The sequence below is a fragment of the Asterias amurensis genome, chromosome 3, assembly GCF_032118995.1.
Source record: "Asterias amurensis chromosome 3, ASM3211899v1".
In the NCBI taxonomy this organism is placed as follows: domain Eukaryota; kingdom Metazoa; phylum Echinodermata; class Asteroidea; order Forcipulatida; family Asteriidae; genus Asterias; species Asterias amurensis.
In genome coordinates, this window is record NC_092650.1 from 18,806,174 (window position 1) to 18,824,513 (window position 18,340).

The following is an 18,340-nucleotide window of genomic DNA, read 5'->3' on the forward strand; positions in this document are numbered from 1 at the left end:
TTTTTTGTGTCCCATGTGACTACTTGATGAAGAAAATAGAGTCTGCAAGTTTATCTTAACAAATCTAACGAGTGTCAGTTTGTTAGGAATGACTTGTGTACAATTAGTCCCAAATGTTAAGTTTTTTTTATATAACACTGGTTCTGTATTCTGGCTGGCTAAAACACAGACTCTTGAGGTTCAATAATTTAGCCCAGTGCATTAAACTTGTACCACCGTGACCTACACATTTGTAGACGCTTGCAAGTGTGTGAAATTTGTGAGAAAAAGTTTTTAAAAACTGGTTACAGTGCCCTCTCTTAGTGTGACTGGTGAATAGCAACCAAAATACAGAGTCTAGGGAACTAAAAGCATTCCTTCAATTGATTTTTTTGGTTCTTGACAGAGGTGTGTTCAACACATATTTTGGTATAATTTGGTCACTAGTACAAATCTATCTCCTCTTGGGACATTGAGTGATCAGAAGAAGGTCCTATTTTCCTCGGCCTTTAGCTTGAGAAAAGGGACCCTCTTCCAGGCACTTACAGTCCCTCGGAGTGCAGAGACATGCATTAATGACCAATTATGCCAGAACATGAATTTTTTTTTTTTTTTTGTAACACTAAGTGACAAAATCTTCTTTGCTGTTCTGTGTAGAATATTCATTTAAGAATTTGTCCTACTGCCGCGGAATTTTTATTGGCAGAATACCTAGTTCACAAAAGACCTAGATTTGCTGTTTGTTTACTGCTGTGGAGTAGATACAGAAAATTAGGAGGCTACCAATTTAGACAAGATCTTGTCCTGCTGTTTTATCTACTACATCAGAGTATAGAGAATCTGGGGGGAATTGTACTTTTGCTGAGGTATATTGAAGCAGCAACATCGAAAAGCTTGCTCTAGTCGTCGTCAAAAGTTGCAGTAGATAAACAGCAGGACAGGGCCCAATTTCATGGGCTGCTAAGCACACAAATTTGCTAAGCATGAAATTTCTTCCTTGGTAAAAACAGGATTACCAACCAAGTTTCAATTTGTTGCATATTCCTTGTTACTGGTATTCAGCTGTTGTTTGCTTATCCTGAAAATCACGTTGAAGTTTGGTTGGTAATCATGTTTTTATCAAGGAAGAAATTTCATGCTAAGCAAATTTTTGTGCTTAGCAGCTCTATGAAATTGGGTCCAGGTTCTCATTAGCTATAGAACATCCTATGGATTCAATTGTTTTTCAATTGAAAAACACAAGACCTCCGGACTTGTCCGTTGATAAGTCCATTTGCCCGACACTGAATCTACTGTCCTCGGGGGGGCCTGTGGTCCAGTGTAATGTTCAAGCCCTAAATATCTTGATCGTTCATGAGCCCCAAAACTTGCTTACCGGCAAGCAGCTTTATGAAAGTGGGCCCTGGTTGCATGTATTTGAATTGGCAAAGGACACGATGACTGTACAATAATAAAGGTAATACTCTGTGCTCCATCAGAAAGACCAGAAATGGTGGAAGCACATTTTGCGGAGGTGTGTTCAGCATCTGCAAGGGGTCGTTATGATAAGAGTTCTCTTGGATGATGTAGAGGAGATCAGTCTTGAACCATCATCTGCATCACTGTATTGTCAAATGTCCTTTGGAAAAAGAAGAAAAAAAGTGATTAAAATATCAAAATATCTGAAATTTTCCTGTTGGTATACAATGGATGCTGTGATACTGCCATGTCCAAACCTTGCACATTTTTAATAATAACAATAGTAGTTTCTGAAAAAGGGCTCATATTAGTCACTCGGTGATGCTCATGGCACTCCAACATTATCACCCCTGGTCACTGGGCCATTTTTGCATTATTTTCATAAACCCTCACTTGGGAGTATACAGCCTGTGCTGTCAAGTATAGCAAATCCATGCTGACTAAATTACAAGTACCATCTCTGCCCTCCTCACAGGTAGCCATTTGCCCTTGGGTGAAGGGAAGCTGTCATAGTAGGTGTCTTGCTCAAACAAAGACACAAGTTTCCCTAGTTTCACTGTTCAGAAGTCATGACTAATACGCGAGTAAGATGTGAATAAATGTCAAGTACAATGACTTGCTCAATTGCAAGTGACTGCTTTTAATCCCTCAGACTTGAGACTACATGTTGGTAAACTTTAAATGATCACAATTAAAATGGCATGTGGTGGTACACGTATGACATCGAGGGGAGACAAAGCAGAGACGAGTTTGACACTTACTTGGACTTGATGTTTTCTCCTGGTGTATAGAGAGGGTTGCAGAGCATATCAACATAAGCATTGTGTAACGTCTTAAACATCTGAGTATTAAAGACAAAGTGACATTGGGCTGTTAAAGACATTGGAATACTATTAGTAAAATTGTCAAAGACCAGTCTTTTCACATCATGTGCTTCAGATGCTTTATTTCGAGACGTCAAAATCTAATTCTGAGGTCTCAAATCAAATTCTTGGAAAATTACTTCTTTCTCAAAAAACTATGTTACTTCAGAGGGAGCCATTTCTCACACTGTTTTATACTATCAACAGCTCCCCATTACTTGTTACCAAGTAAGGTTTTATGCTAATGACTATTTTGAGTAATTACCTATAGTGTCCACTGCCTTTTAGTACAACAGACCACACAGTTAATAAACCCTTAAGATACCATAGAGATCACAAGCGTCTGGAACCAAAATGCCAATAGCGGTCACAAGGCTTGACCTACTTCCATTCACAAAAAGAGGTCAAAGAAAATAAAGGTCACTTTGGGATATGAAATTCCCTATGTACATTTGTAGTCCCCCCCCCCCAAATTTCAAAACACAAAACAAACTAAATTTGTTGTCTTGATGTTATTTCTGTTGACATCTTAATTGACGAAATTTGACTGAAGAAATGAGCAAAGTTAGCATTCTCTGGATGATTATACAGAAACAAATCACTAGTTGGAGAGAATTCTGACTGGTCCATGGGTGTTCTGACTGCCATTGGGCCAGCAGACCATTTAAAGGCAGTGGACACTATTGGTAATTGTCAAAGACCAGTCTTCTCACTTGTTGTATCTCAACATATGCATAAAATAACAAACCTGTGAAAATTTTAGCTCAATCGGTCATCAAACTTCCGAGATAATAATGAAAGAAAAAATACCCTTGGCACACGAAGTTGTGTGCGTTTAGATAGTTGATTTTGAGACCTCAAGTTCTAAACTTGAGGTCTCGAAATCAAATTCATGGAAAATTACTTCTCTCTCGAAAACTATGGCACTTCAGAGGGAGCCATTTCTCACAATGTTTTATACCATCAACCTCTCCCCATTACTTGTCACCAAGAAAGGTTTTATGCCAATAATTATTTTGAGTGATTACCAATAGTGTCCACTGCCTTTAAAGTGCAGTGTTGTAGTATTCGTACTTGGTACCTGTATCCGAGTACCATAAGAGCATACTTGTTGTGAAAGTTCATACTCGATACTCGACTGACTAATAATCTGTACTCAAAGTCATGTACTTAGTACTCAGCTATTGGCCTCTGTGCTTAGATCAGAATACTTGATACTCAAAACATGCGAACTAGTACTTGATGGCCCAAGTACTATTAAAGGGTGGCTGCAGTGTTTTTTTTATTCATTTAAACGATCAAACATGACTTTTTTAACCTGAAATATTTTTATATATTTTTTTGTTAAATGCGCAAGTATTTTAAAAATGGTTTTCAAGAGATTAGGGGAACCCACCCCGCCCCTAAAAGGGAGCCTTCATTTGCATAAACGTGACGTCATGTCGGTAACCCGAGCTGTCGGGCCCCCCTGGCTGTGTGCATATAGAGACGTGTGCACTGTGTGTCCTGGTACCTAGGCGCGTGTAGTTGGGGACCAGATTCTTTTTGCCGACGATATGTTTGAATTCCCGACGTGACGTCGATGGTAGGGGCGGTATCAATCCACAAAAGGGGGGGCATGACTTATTCGCTAATTGCGCAAGTCAGATATTTCGGGAATAAACAAAACACATTTATTGATGTTCAATACATATATCAGAAATAAATGACAGCAAAATTAACTGTTTTATTTGAATTCACTGCAGCATCCCTTTAATGTACTAGAGTACTACTCGACCACTCTAGTACTTGGCAGAACTTGATACTTGACTTACATTTCTTATCTCATTGTCCCTCAGCTGCATATTGGATGACTCTACAACGATCACAAATTTAACCTTGGTGTTTGTCACATAACCGTACACTTTATAGTCCTCCGTTGGGTATAGAAGTCCGAGGTACAACTCCCTGGGGTCATTGACGCTTTTGCCGACGGCCGAAACCTTCTCTTCGATAACGTCTAGACATGTATGAACGGTGTAGTGGAATTTGAGCTCATTCTCAGTAGGGATGGTGCTAATGTACAGTGGATAATTCTGTGAAAATATGAATACAAATATGTACAGATATCATAATCAGATAATCTTCATCACTTGCATCAAAAACAATGTTTCTTGTTCAGTGATTTATGAACCAAAGATTACACTCCGGCCCAACGTATCATCAAGCGCTACAGATTTATAGTGTTTACTACAGAATGAAAGTTAACTGAAACAAGTTATGTATCTATTCTACTTACCTCCGAAAACAAAATAATAGATAGATCATGGATACTAGATGTACTTATGATGCAGTACTAGGCTTATTATATATAAAATGACCAAGTACGAGTGCGAGGTTACCCGGGTACAAATTCAACCAATCTGGTTGAAATATGGTATTATTAATTTGCAGTTGTGTGTCATCAGTCTGCAAGATCTGTGGTGTACACACCAGTCACAATCCCCCCTCCCCCCCCCCCCACATCCCCTCCGAGCTCCCCAACCCATACCGGCCATGACCCGATGACCAATTATGATCAACTCTTACCCTAATCACCGCCCCCTCCCCCGCCCCCTCCCCCTGCCCACCACATTATTATTCATGTAATAATAATTTATTGTTTCAAAATTATTTTTCTTGATTGTATAATTTTGAAGTCGACCCCCATTAATCCAACATGGGTCGAAGGCAAGACAATGACTAACCACCAGTGAACGATTTCCCTTGTATAGATAGTACTCAAAAATCACCATTTGCTAAAATTAGCATTAATTTTGTGCACAGAAAATATAATATAATAATAATAATAATCTGCTCAATCAAAATGAATCAATTTGCTATGCAAAACCAAAAGTGCTGCACGAAATCATTCCCTGCAAATGTTGCACTACACGTACACATTCTATGTATTCCTATCTAACTTGGTAGGTTGGTTACGTAGCACTTATATGCTCCAGACTGTAAATTTTGCAACAAAAACAAAATGTTATTTACCTCTTTCGCTATCACTGCCACACAGACTGCCATCTTGCTGGAAAGAAATGAAGAGGGGAAAAGTACAGTAACTGGAAATGAATAGCGCCCTCTTTAGGCAGGCTGAGCATAATTGTATTTCACTGATCAATATTTTATTTTTTGAAGACAAAAAATCTTGACAACAAGCGGACAGCCAGCACGCGAGTAAAAAGGTAAGTACATTTTTTATGGGAATTTGAGTAGTACAATCTTTTCCCTTTAGCTGTTTTGCTAGAGATGATGTTCGATAGTTTGGAAGTGTGTAAACAAAATACAGCACAGAGGCCTGAAATAGACAGCAATATTTGAGACGTCTTGAGCAGATTTTTTTTTATGAGGGAGAGAGATAGGCAAGCGCAACTCACACGCCATCCGCACACAATACCGTGCAATAAATGCTGACTGTAAGACCATGGTCAGACCATGGAGGAAGAAAATAGCAGACTGTGTGTGTTTGCAGAATTTAATACCTTCACTTTGATTGCAACAACGGCACGCTTGTTTTGATCGTCCATTTGTTGCTGTAATTTTCTCACTTGCTCTACAAAAAATATTAGTGATCTGTTATAATGAATAGGGCCTATGATGTTATTCATATTTTTAAAGAATTGTTAATGTAATATTGTAGATTGGGTTTGGGTCCTTCTTCCTCACGTACGTGCGGAGTAGACTAGTAGTACGTTAATCGGGAGGGCTTGAACTTGAAGTTGACGCTGAATAATTAAAGTTCGCCACAGAACAAACAAATGACAAGTTGAACTCGAAAGTAAGTTGATGTCACGATAAATGATTTTATTAAGAGTTCTCTTCTCGAACCCTCCTGTTCTCCAGTCTAGCTCAAACTAAACTCTTCCTTTTACATTCCTTTTCTTTTTTCCAAACCTTGTTATTAATTATCTTCTAAATAATAATATTCTTAATTCCAAACCAACCGCGCGCACGCTCGCGCTTAGTAATTAGCTCACGCTTTGCAGTTGGTTTAGGGTAGATCACTACATTAATTTGGTAACTAAAAATAAATAAGAACTATATCCTCCTCTTACCTTAGTCTTAGACCAGTTTTCACGGTATTATACCTTTTTCTTTGAATTGGGAAAAAAATAATGATGCCATATATCAACCGATGCCCTAATTATCTTCATTTGTTAATATGAAGTATGCAAACATAAATTATATTAAAACTTGATGGACATTGAAATGTTTACACCACACACCGATCTTCGATGACTTCAGCTGGCTCCATTTGTTTTGAGTTTTTCCTGTGTTCACGACAAACGAGAAAGTATTGTTTCCTGGTACATGGTCCCATGGACGAAACATCTGCAGTGACTACAAGTGTTCTTTGAGACTCTGTGTATGACTCTATGGCCAGCAGTTGTCTTCATTTAATTCAAAAAAGATTTTATCTAATAATTACTGGCTTTCAAATCTGATTTTTATATATTTTTTTATATATTTTTTTTCTTAATATTTATAATAAAGTGTATAAATAAACAGTGATAATTGAATCAACAAGCTGATGTTTAAATTTTAATATTAATAATAATATTGATATGAGGTTTAAGAAATAAAAATCTCCAAAAATATTAGAAAATGATGGCTTCTTTAGGCCTCTGTATTTTTTTTCCAGAATGCTCAGCAAAATATTCAGTCACATGATTTGATCATCATGAATTGTGAATTGAAATAGTGTTTGATGAAACTTTTTTGGTGGACAAATATTTTTATATGGCCTCAACATTATGACATATTTTTGTAATGCCTAAAATACCAAACTTTTTGCATTTACAAGTGCAAATAACCAGTGGAGCCTTACGTGTTTCTAAGTTTTGGTCAAGGGAGAGGAGACTCTTTGCTTGGCAAATAAAACCACACAATTTTTGTCTAGGGACTGTAGGGACATCGCGCACAGAGTGGTAAAAGATTTGCCACGATTTTAGGGACACCTCGAAAACAGGACCTCCTACGATAGGCCTTATATTAACAAATTAGTAATCAGTAAACGTATAGTTTTTTTTATAGTAAATTCATTTCGTTATATCATTTTGTTACATTTTTCAAACAAATTAGCCTATCAATTTATTAATTTATAGGCCTGGTTAGCTATTATTTGAGTGATTTTAACAAATTCATATAATGGATTACTAATTTCGTCATCCGTTAGGTATAGCGAATAAACAATTAGCCTGCCTCTATGGTGCGATCGAATTGATGACTTAAGCAATGGCTAGTCATAGTATTCTTATAACTAATTTTTTTATTTTTAGATGGCTATGAATGTTTTTGTTTGGTTGTTGGTTAGGAAAGCCAACTGTACTAGATCACAATTTCTTGATTAGTGCAACTCATTCATAGAAGTTGAACCAATGACATTGTTTTTAATGTGAACAGAGAGAACTTGGCTGTTGCCAGCTAGGCAACTAGGTGTGTGGAACTACTTCTACTAACTACTTACATGTACAATGTATGTAGAACTATTATGAGGAGGTTCTTTCTGATAAAGGTTCAGTCAAGGAGATGATCAATAGTGGCAGGAACAAACGACAATCATAGTTCTTGGGAAATCTAGGTGTGCACAACATCACCTTGGGTTTTAAACTTCTACAAAATAATGAATTCAAAGAGCTGAGATAGTAACACAAAAAACCTGTGCAGCTAAAAATACAAGAGAAGACTTTTGTATTCTGCCACACTTTTTCACTAATTTTTACTTCTCATTTAAGTAAATTAGAGACTAAATTGTTTTATAATGAGTGAAAAAGTGGTGGCAGGATAAAAAAAAAATGTCCAATGGTCATGAATAAAGTTACATTCACACTCTGAACAATGCATTAATTTATAACCCCTTAAAAAAAAAAATCGGAAAGGAAGAAATATGTTTCCTATCTGAAGCAGTTGTTATTTTTGTCTGCCTGGCTAACGTAAAGGGCGAGCCCTGAACATTTGGACTTTGTACACTGTTCCTTTGTCCTTGATTGGTTTTGATAACTGTGTACCAGTCATGAAATGAACCTTGAAGTTTACCTTGCATTTAGATAGCATTTTTCTGTTTATTTTCCAAACCATACACAGAAAAAAAATCCTGACCTTACAAAAAAAAAAATACTGAAACAAGTGTGGCCTAGAACCTCCATGGCTACACGTAGACACAACCTCAAAATCTGCCTGGAATGTTCCTGCATCCGAAATTCACATTTTTATGGCCACTTTGAGACATCATTCTTCGCTGGGAAATAACCAGCAAGTGGGGATACTCAAAATGCTCTTCAAAAGCTTAGTTCTTAACAGGATTGTGTAGGCCTACAGAGAGCTTTCAAAGACACAAATTGTACAAAGCAAGGATGATCAAATCACTCTAGAAATAATTACTGTATTTTGTCAAGTTTCATACCATTGTAAAGCCCATCTCAAGGGCTCTCCTCTCAGTTTAGTTTGGGGAGACCACCAACTGATGTAGATAGGGCAAGACAGCTCAGTTGGTAGACACCAGCCCATAATGTATGAGGGCTTTGGTATTAAATCCTGCTCGAGTCATTTCTCTTTGTTCAGCCCAAAACTCTTTTGAGAAGTACAAAATATACTTTATGTGTATTCAAACCTATAAATTGTACATGTATGTATTTGGATTTTTGAAATGGTGATTGATAGGGCCTACAAAGTGGTTAATAGGTCAACTCTAAATTCTTGTTGTTAGTGGCGGTGTTATTCCTTTGACCTACTTGTTAGTGTTATTCCACTTGCTTTAACAATGCCTATTATACCGCAGGCAATTAGTACAATACCCGATCTTTGTATCGATAGTGTTGCGCATCATTTATCCATGATGGATTCACTTGGGTTGGGTTGAATGAATGTGCACCCACCCATGCAGAGTTTTTATACCGATGACAACAAAAGAAAAAGGTCTACCTTTTTTCACCCAATGTCAGTTTATGTTTTTCAAAACTTCTACGGGATTAGCCTAATAGGTTTTGAATTTGGGAAAACATTCCACAAAGGGTATGTTCAGACAGCGTACTAAGTTAGACCCGAACTGGTTTAACTTCTACGAGCAGCAGGGGGTGGTCGTAAAAATAAAAAACCCTTGCGTTCAGACAGCACTGAGTTGAACCCGATACGGTTTGTCTTTGGTTTTAAGGGTCAAAGCAAACGCGACCCCGTTACTCTAACATCCTGTTTATTGGCCTGTTCTGATTGGTCACCGTGTGTTTACATAATGATTACGGAGGTCAATGGGTCAACTGTCGTGAGTTAAACCGGATGTGGTCTTTTTTATTCTGTCCACACACAGTGTTAAAAGATATTTTTTTTCCCTGGCAACTTGCATTTGAGTGTTTCAAAAAAAAAACAATAACATTACGAATTCACCCACATAATAAGCTTAATAACAGTGGCTGGAACACTCGCGAACGGGCAGCAAACATTCAAAATGTGAGAAACGGTTCGTGCATGAATCAATGTGCTTTGTGCAGACTTTTTCAATGGTTGAATGCAGTACAGCTTTAAATTGTTAAAAGTAATCATTTGAAGCTTTGCAGAAAGTCTGAACTATTTGTGTAGTCATGTTATTTTTCTTTTCGAGAAAATGCTACATGATCTGCCTGGCCCTATTAGTCTCATTGGTTAAAGGAACACCTTGCCTTGGATCGGACGAGTTGGTCTATAAAAAGCGTTTGAAACCGTTTGTTATGAAATGCATACGGTTAGAAAGATGTTTTAAAAGTAGAATATAATGATCCACACAAGTATCACTCAAAATTGCACGGTTTTCTTTTTACGTCGCGAACTATCACGGTCGGCCATTTATGGGAGTCAAAATTTTGACTCCCATAAATGGCCGACGGTGTTATTGGACGAGGTAAAAAGAAAACCACGCAATTTCGAGGCATATTTGTGTAGATCATTGTATTCTACTTTTAAATCATCTTTCTAACCATATGCATTTTATAACAAACGGTCACAAAACGCTTTTCAAAGACCAACTCGACCGATCCAAGGCAACGTGTTCCTTTAAACTGAGTGTCTTTGTTGTAAGTACAGGCATGCAACTCTTCCGCGTTTTTTTTTTGTTTAAACGTGGGAAAAAAAAAAGAAAAAAAAAAACCCAAAAACTACAATCATGTAAAATAAGCCTAGTACATGTTAACCATGCACCGTAGAGCACAATAAACCTGAACCTCTGTTTCTAGGGTACCATTGTGGGTATCATGTCCCATGGCGTTTCGGCCGCCTCGCTCCGCACTTGCTAGTGCCTTTGAAAATTTTCCTCTTTTTTTTCAGCGGGCAGTTGCATGCCTGAAATAATGAAACTAATGAAGCAGCTAAATGTGAATGCATTGTGTTTTTTTTTTTATAATACAGTATAGTTTTGAGTTTTTATAAAGTAAACATTTAAAGCTTTGCAGGAAGTATGAACTATTTGTGTAGTTATTTTTCCTTCCCAAAAAAATGCTACCCACTCTGCCTGGCCCTAATATTCTCATTGATTAGAAACTGGACAGTATTGGTAATTGACAGTATTTTCACTTGGTGTATCTCAACTATCTCTAAAATTAACAGACCTGTGAAAATATGAGCTTAATTGGTGGTCGAAGTTGCGAGATTATAATGGAAGAAAAAACACCCTTGTCACAAGAAGTTGTGTACTTTCAGATGCTTGATTTCGAGACCTCAAAATCTAATTCAGGAAGTCTCAAAATCAAATTTGTGGAAAATTACTTCTTTCTCAAAAACTACGTCAATTCAGAGGGATCTGTTTCTCACTATGTTTTATATTATTAACCTCTCCCCATCACTCATTTCCAAGTAAGGTTTTTATGCTAATAATTATATTGAGTAATTACCAATAGCATCCAGTGCCTTGGAACTGAGTAATTGTCTTTGTTGTAAATAATTAAACTAATGTAGTAAACTGTGAATGCATCGTGGGAAAGAGAACACATGGCATTTGAAACAGCTTGTAGTTAATCAATGAACACATGGTTGAATACCAACTTTATGTAATTACAGTATTGATTGCATTAAAAAAAAGGCATCTGTTGACATTTGCCTCCTCAACAAATTTAAAGGCACTGGACACTATTGGTTATTTTACTCAGAATAATTTTTAGCATCTGAAAGCAACAAAAATAGTTCTTTGTGTGACAAGGGTATTTTTATTTTCCATTGTTATCTCGCAACTTCAATGACCAATTGAATACATATTTTCACAGGTTTGTTAATTTGTGCATTGTGTAGATCTTGGATGACACCAAGTGAGAAGACTGGTCTTTGACTACTACCAAAGGTGTTCAGTGTCTTTAGAATGTGGAATTTATGACATTTAAAAAGTGTACAATTTGCTATATGAGCTGTGTAGTCATTTAATGTAGACTGTAAGGAAAAGCCTGGCAATGTACACTGCACCCTTCTTGTCATAAGTGTTTATAGTAAAAGTGTTTTGTACAGCTTATGATTTAGGGAGAGCCTGCCCCTGATGGTGACCTGGCCAAATGCCATTAAATCCCCACAGAGAAACCTGGCCCATGTGTATTTACAATGTATGTCAGGATGTTGTACTGACTGACCTCAGTATTGCAATCTGTCAATATGTGACACAGTACCTGGGGGCATTTAAGACACAAATTAAATTTCCTTTACAGTGTGTGTGTATATTGCATGTTGAAGATGACACCACCACTACTGAATCTAGAATAATAACAATTCTAAATAATGCCAACATTTATAAAGCACCCTGATCATATATGCATGCTTGGAGCTGAGCACTGAAACAAAAACAAAACTAAGGCCCTAGTAAAAAAGTAAATGGGTATAAATTGTGGCCTACAAATTAAAATAAATTAAGGGCACTTCAATGAGCAAAATGCCCAAATGAGGGGCTCTTGAACATCCAATGATGAGAGGGATATATATGGCACTCTGTCAACACCTGCTTAAGGCTCCATGCTTGTTTACAATGTTAGTAACGATACAACGTGAATCTATAAAAAAAAACTCACAACCATGACGCAAGGGGCTAGGCTGTGCATTTTAGGATTTCGTTTGTTTGTTTGTTTGTTCTTTGAGAATAATGAGATAGAAATTACATGCAGGCGCTGTTTAGAAATAAGTAAATCTACTTCGCTTGATTGGTATTCTGCCATATATACAACGTTTTAAACTGTGTTTATGAAAAATCATAATAATTTATCATTTTATTTTTTATGTTTTGTTGAATTAGAAATCTAGGTTTATTGATTTCCCTTTCATTTCTCCCCTCTACATTGTTTGAAACTTTGTTCAAAAACAATCTTTATAGTTTATTATTTTGATGTTTAGTATGTTGTGGTGTTTTCAGTATAAAATTCTTTGTAAGGATGTCTTTGGTACAACACGTGCTCCAATGAATCTGCCTCCCTGTGTGTTCAGTTAAATATAAACTTTAGTCAATAATAAAAGTATTAACCCCAAACGGAACACAAAAATACATTTTGTATTTTTGTTAATCCGATCGCACTGCATTCCAAGTCTCTAAACACCCCCAAGGCTTTGTCAGTTTCTTGAGTTTGGAGAGCTTAGCATAAAAAATCCATCCTGCCCAGAATTACGCTTTTTATCAACAGGTACAATCGCTGACTGTCACCAGACAAGCTGCAGACAGACTAATCTGATAACAAAAAAAAAGTTTAAGAAAAGAAAAAAAAAACGGACCTAATAATCCTGGTGTTTTTCTCAAGCCATCGCCTTTTTTTTCAACCCTCACCCCTCCCCCTGGTCCACGGTACGATGGATTAGTAAGACTTGTGAGTAATAGTGCAAGAAAAATCAGGAGACGAATCTTTATGAATGTGAGGTGAAATTCTGCTCGGCTTCCTCTGATGTGTCACCGTAATTCCGTTGCAAGGCCTCCCCGGGTGCAGCCACCTTTGGGTTGACAAAAAGTCTTAAAAAGTGTGAGTGTCCCTCCTGGCATTTTGAGACCTTTGTCCTGATAATACGGAAGGCTGTAACTGTACTGAAGTGTGTGGACGACACAATGAGATCCTACCCTCAACTACGGCCAGTATTGTCCGCCTTTTGTGGTGTCGGACAGAAGCGCTAACACCCTCTGCTCTTTGGTGAGCTAATGCTCTCATAACCCTCTCAATAGATCTCTTAATACCGCAGACTGTTAAAATCCTCAATTATGTACTTCCATCCACAAAGGAGCGCAGAGGACCCTTGAAATAACAGCTGTTAGGCAAATGTGTGTTGGATATAATGTCCACACTGTCTGACTGTCACCAGAAAAAAATTGTTTGGTTTTATTTTTCTCACCTGTTGCTTTCTGCTAATTGTTTTGTTACAGTTTTTGACTCTGTATTCTGAAGAGCGTCTGGTCGTATGGAGGTAGACAACAAACGCAGTGCGAAAAGGTTCAATATTTAAACCTAAGGTAGGTTCAGTTTATATGTAAATAAATGGATTAGTTTGCGCGACAATAGATTTGAGGCATTGCATGGTGAGGTATCTATTGTGGGTTTGCGGTAACACCATCTACCGTGTCTACTTGCAAGGTAAATTGTGACCTGCTACGTGAAAATGAGTCAGATGACACCCAATGCATTATTAAGTAATGGACAGTTGAGTGTGGGGAAAAAAATGGGGGAAAAAAAATCATTTTTTATTTTTTTACTTTTTAAGATCTATATTTGCATGGGTTACCTTTAGAACACTTACCTTTAGGCAATAAAGCTATGAATACAACAATTTTGTGATCATACTTGTGTCTAATTTGTATCCTTTTGCGTGAAATGGTAGTTTAAAACATCACTTTACTTATAATTCGTTTTTCAGAAAAATGATGTCTTGGCTAATTTCAAACGGAAGTAGCTCAGCAACCCGATACACCCCAAAGCTTAGACATATACCAAATTACTGCTGTTGGTGTGTTCTTTCCAGCCATGCATATAACTCAATCCTTGAAATTGTCAACATCTGACTCATTTTCCTGTAGCGGGTCACGTTCTTTTGTGAACTTTTGAGTCTTGCTTTATGTTCTATTACCGCAGAGTAGATTTTCAGAATTCGGGAGTCTTCTCGGTTCTGAAAAGAAGTGTCCCGCTTTTAAATTACTACCTGGAAGGAAGGTAGAAAATCGGCCGGGACTACTACTTAAGCTTTGGTGGATTAAGGGGTTTTCTTGTTATTAGCTTACCTACCGTGGAGTGAGTTCTTAATTAATGGTCTCAATGATTGGACTAGCTTGCTCTAGTTATTGTCAGGAGATGTTGTTCCTTGCTTTATGATCAGGGGCTAATTTCATAGACCAAAAAATTTGCTTAAGCACGAAAATAGCTTGCTTATTTTACACATGTTACTGGTCAAATTTTCATGACATACATTGCTTGTGACTGGTATTTAGCTATTGTTCACTTCGCATAATAATTGAGTGGAGTCTTGGCCGGTAATCTGATTTTACTAAGCAAGGATTTTTTTGCTTAAGCAAAATGTTGTGCTTAAGCAGCTCTATCTGGCCCTGAGCTAGCAACTCTCCCTAGCAAAGTTCCCTTAAAATAAACCGTCTTTCCCGTGTTGGTAGGAAGAGTTGAATATTGGTTAGAAAACTGGCGTGAAGTTGTTAAAAAGTGAATCTTAACCTTTTAGCAACTGGACCGCCCAGCCACCAATGAAATGCTGTACTTACTATTATATGCTGGGTATGAGAAAACGCTCACCTATGGGAAAAAGTAATATGTCCCATATTAATAAAACTGGATAGTCATTAGTCAAGTCAAGTGTTTATGGATCATTAATAATTTTCCCCGTTCACAGTTGATATGTCAACGTTAATGATGATGAATAAATTGAGCTCTTGCCGACTGATTAGGGCCTATCTTTTCAGCAAACTCGGGCAGTGCAGGGACTAGAGGGTTTAAATAGTGCCTTGTCTATTTTATTTGTTATTTTGTATGATCATGATGTACAGTTTCTGTAAGAATTATTTTGATATCTGCAGGTTTTATAAAGACTGTCTTTTTTTCACATGGGGATTGCTTTTTTCAGATTTTGGGCAATCTCTAGGTTGATGTTTGTTTTTGCATCCTCTGTTTTTTGTTATTCGTGTTGAAATTGCTTTTCTCGACTTGCACCCAGAATGCTGCACCCAGAATGCTTTGCTTACCGATCATGCGCATTGGGCTTTTCCAACCCTTAAAACCAATTCAAGCCCGTTTCATACTTCCTGTGCGAATGCAATGCGAATTTTGACGTCACTATTTTGAAACGAATTATTTGCATCAGTTGAATTGTGCCCAACTCCTGCGAAATAATCGCAGCAAAGATGGAGCTGTGACGTGAAACTTTGTATCGCATTCATTCGCAGGAAGTTTGAACAGGGCTTCATTCAAAAACAGGTTTCCACATGGTCCTACATTCAAATTCATGCATGATATTCTTCCTAAATGTACATAAAAGTACTTCATTTTGATTTTTCAATAGTTTTCTCTTTTTTTTTGCCTTAAAATCTTTAAAAAATTGTGATAAATACAAATTACTTCTGCTTGTTTTTCATTCTTTACATGGTTGTGCTCCTCAGTATAATTGTCTCAATTAATTACCCATTACAATCCTTCCACATGTCTTAAAACATCCACTTCGTTGTTACTGGTTGTTCCCCAAACCCACAACAATTTGGGTGACGGGGCTTTTTCTCATGCTGGTCCTTTACTTTGGAATAATCTGCCCCTTAATATCCGTAAAATGTCTTCAATTCATAAGTTCAAAGAGGCCCTCAAAACCACAGCTGCTTTTCATTAATGTTGTGTTTCTTCCTTGCGCCATGAGCATCACTTGTGGTGGATACCGGCGCACTATAAGTCTTCATATTATTATTATTATTATAAAATAGTCTGGAAAAATATTCTAAAAGCTTGCACTAGTGTTGTAGGTCAGCCCTTGTACTCAGTAAAATGTTCCTATTTTTATTCCAAGGACCAAATATCATGCTTGTTGTAAATTACCCATCTAGTTCCAACCCTAAACATCTCCAATCAAGCCAGCCAACCAGCCGCATGAACAGTCCTCCATATTGATCATAGTAATGACTCCCCAAGACTCAAGCTTCACAATATATACTGATTAAAGGCACTGGACACTTTTGGTAATTGTCAAAGACCAGTATTCTCACTTGGTGTATCCTTACATATGCATGAAATAACAAAAACAAACCTGTGAAGATTTGGACTCAATTGTTCATCGAAGTTGCAAGAGAGTTATGTGGAAAAAAAACCTTTGTTGCACAAATTTTAGTGCCTTCTCATATGCCTAAAAAGTTTCAGGCCTTAAGACTTTTCATGTTTGAGTGAGAAATGACCTCTTTCTCAAAATTACGTTACTTTAGCGGGAGACATTTCTCACAATGTTTTGTAATCAACATCTCTCAATTGCTGTGACCAAGTAAGATTTTATGCTAACAAATATTTTGAGTAATAAACAATAATATCTTGTGCCTTAAACATCCAAGGTGTAGGATGCGATTCAGCGAATATCCACTACTGTTAATTGGAAGCGCATCCTGATTTAACGATTGCCGTCGCTCTGGTACACTGTTCACGGTCCTCTGCCTCGGTTACCTGCCATTCCTATATCTTTCCTCCCGACGGTCGAGCGCACAAACCCATTAATTGCAGGGCAAGTCAACTGTGATATTCTGAAATTGGCTGCCGAGCACTTCTTATTTCTTGAAAATGTTTGCTTGAAATTATTGCGAAATGAGTTTTACATAACTGCAAAGAGAATTTAAAAAAAAAAAATTGAGGCAGATGGTAGTCACACATAAGAGATAATGTGTGCGCAGGAGTGATAAGAATTCAAATATTATTTAAGTGATACATGTATAAACAGTATATTATAAAAAGACCTGATACTTTGTTATAAGAAGGGCTCAAATTTTACTCTGTACCTCTGGCCTTGGCCAGTGGTTATAGTGCCAGGCCAGAAACTTATAACTGGACAAGTCTGACAGTCTTTTTATTAGTGTAGTTTACCATTTTAAACTTTTGCAGCAGAAACAGTGTAGTCATAAATGACATTTATTTATTGCCGGCCACCCACACTATAAATTATTTATAGAAGTCTTCCCCTGATCTTCCCATACAACACTGTACAAATACATTTTAAAACTCTTAACTGTGCAATCTGGAGTATTCTGTTTTCTTGATGAAAAAAAGAAATAAAATAAAATACTACTATTTTGTTTTGCAAATTGACCAAAATTTTCGTGTGGTATTCTGAAATTGGCTGCCGGGCACCTTCTTATTTCTTGAATTAAATTACTAGAAATTATTGTTAAATGAGTTCTACTGCGAAGAGAATTTAAAAAAAATTGCGCATATCGGCCCAGTTAGCTACACGTATATTGTGCATGATGACAAGAGGCCAGTGAGAACATTTTGGATTTTTGATTTTGGATTTTGCTTTAAATCAGGGACGAGAAATTTCAGGCTTTGTATGTCTGCCTTGTGAGAAAAATAAAAATCAGCCGTCAATTTTCCCACATACAAAGAGATCCTGCTCTTTGAATTGATGTACACATACAATGTATTTGCCTAGTGCTGAGGATACTGTTTCTTGATTCTTAAAAAGCTCTGTGAAATCTAAACCCCAGGAGTTTCCAAAAGGCGGAAATGGCATCATTTTCCAACTCGCTTCCAAGAAATGTTGACCCTAGTCTCACCCCTTTAAAGGGTCTGGGTACTTTTTGTAGGACACAAAACACAATTTCCACAGATGTACATTAAACTTAAAGGGTTTGAAGATAATGATGGTAGAAAGCTTCCATTCAAATATTACTTGGTACCATAGTTTTTGAGAAATTAGTAAAACAAGTCACGAAAATAGCATGTAAAATGTATTTTTGTGACATTGTTTTACTCATTTCTCTACAGCACCTCAGCATGTTATATCTTAAGGGAAGCCTTCTCATATCATTATCATTATCTTTATACCATGTAAGTTTAGTTTAAATCTGTTGTTTGTGTTACAAA

At 37.1% G+C, this 18,340-nt stretch overlaps 2 protein-coding genes across 3 annotated transcripts in view; one reads left to right on the forward strand and one right to left on the reverse strand.

The window, feature by feature from the left end:
* Positions 1-133: 133 nt before the first annotated feature.
* LOC139935012 (trafficking protein particle complex subunit 2-like protein) lies at positions 134-5,372 on the reverse strand. The gene is made up of 4 exons (XM_071929455.1): positions 5,316-5,372; positions 4,115-4,375; positions 2,199-2,278; positions 134-1,597 (listed from the first exon to the last, which is right to left on the reverse strand). Exons 1-4 carry the CDS (start codon positions 5,346-5,348, stop codon positions 1,555-1,557), a joined length of 417 nt encoding a protein of 138 aa, XP_071785556.1. The 5' UTR covers positions 5,349-5,372; the 3' UTR covers positions 134-1,554.
* An 83-nt stretch (positions 5,373-5,455) lies between these two features.
* The window catches only part of LOC139934661 (CMP-N-acetylneuraminate-beta-galactosamide-alpha-2,3-sialyltransferase 2-like), a 34,441-nt gene continuing 21,556 nt past the window's right edge, over positions 5,456-18,340 (forward strand). For both annotated transcript variants that reach the window (XM_071928993.1, XM_071928992.1), the window contains exons 1-2: positions 5,456-5,509; positions 13,663-13,749. The gene's annotated coding sequence lies outside the window, so the exon portion shown is untranslated. The remainder of the gene's footprint in view (positions 5,510-13,662; positions 13,750-18,340) is intronic.

Coding starts and splice junctions, on each gene's coding strand:
- LOC139935012 (XM_071929455.1), bottom strand. CDS start 5,348: ATGGCAGTCTGTGTGGCAGTGATAGCGAAAGAG. Junction 4,376..5,315: donor TGGCAGTGATAGCGAAAGAG/GTAAATAACATT, acceptor ATATTTTCACAG/AATTATCCACTGTACATTAG. Junction 1,598..2,198: donor GGAGAAAACATCAAGTCCAA/GTAAGTGTCAAA, acceptor CTTTTTCCAAAG/GACATTTGACAATACAGTGA.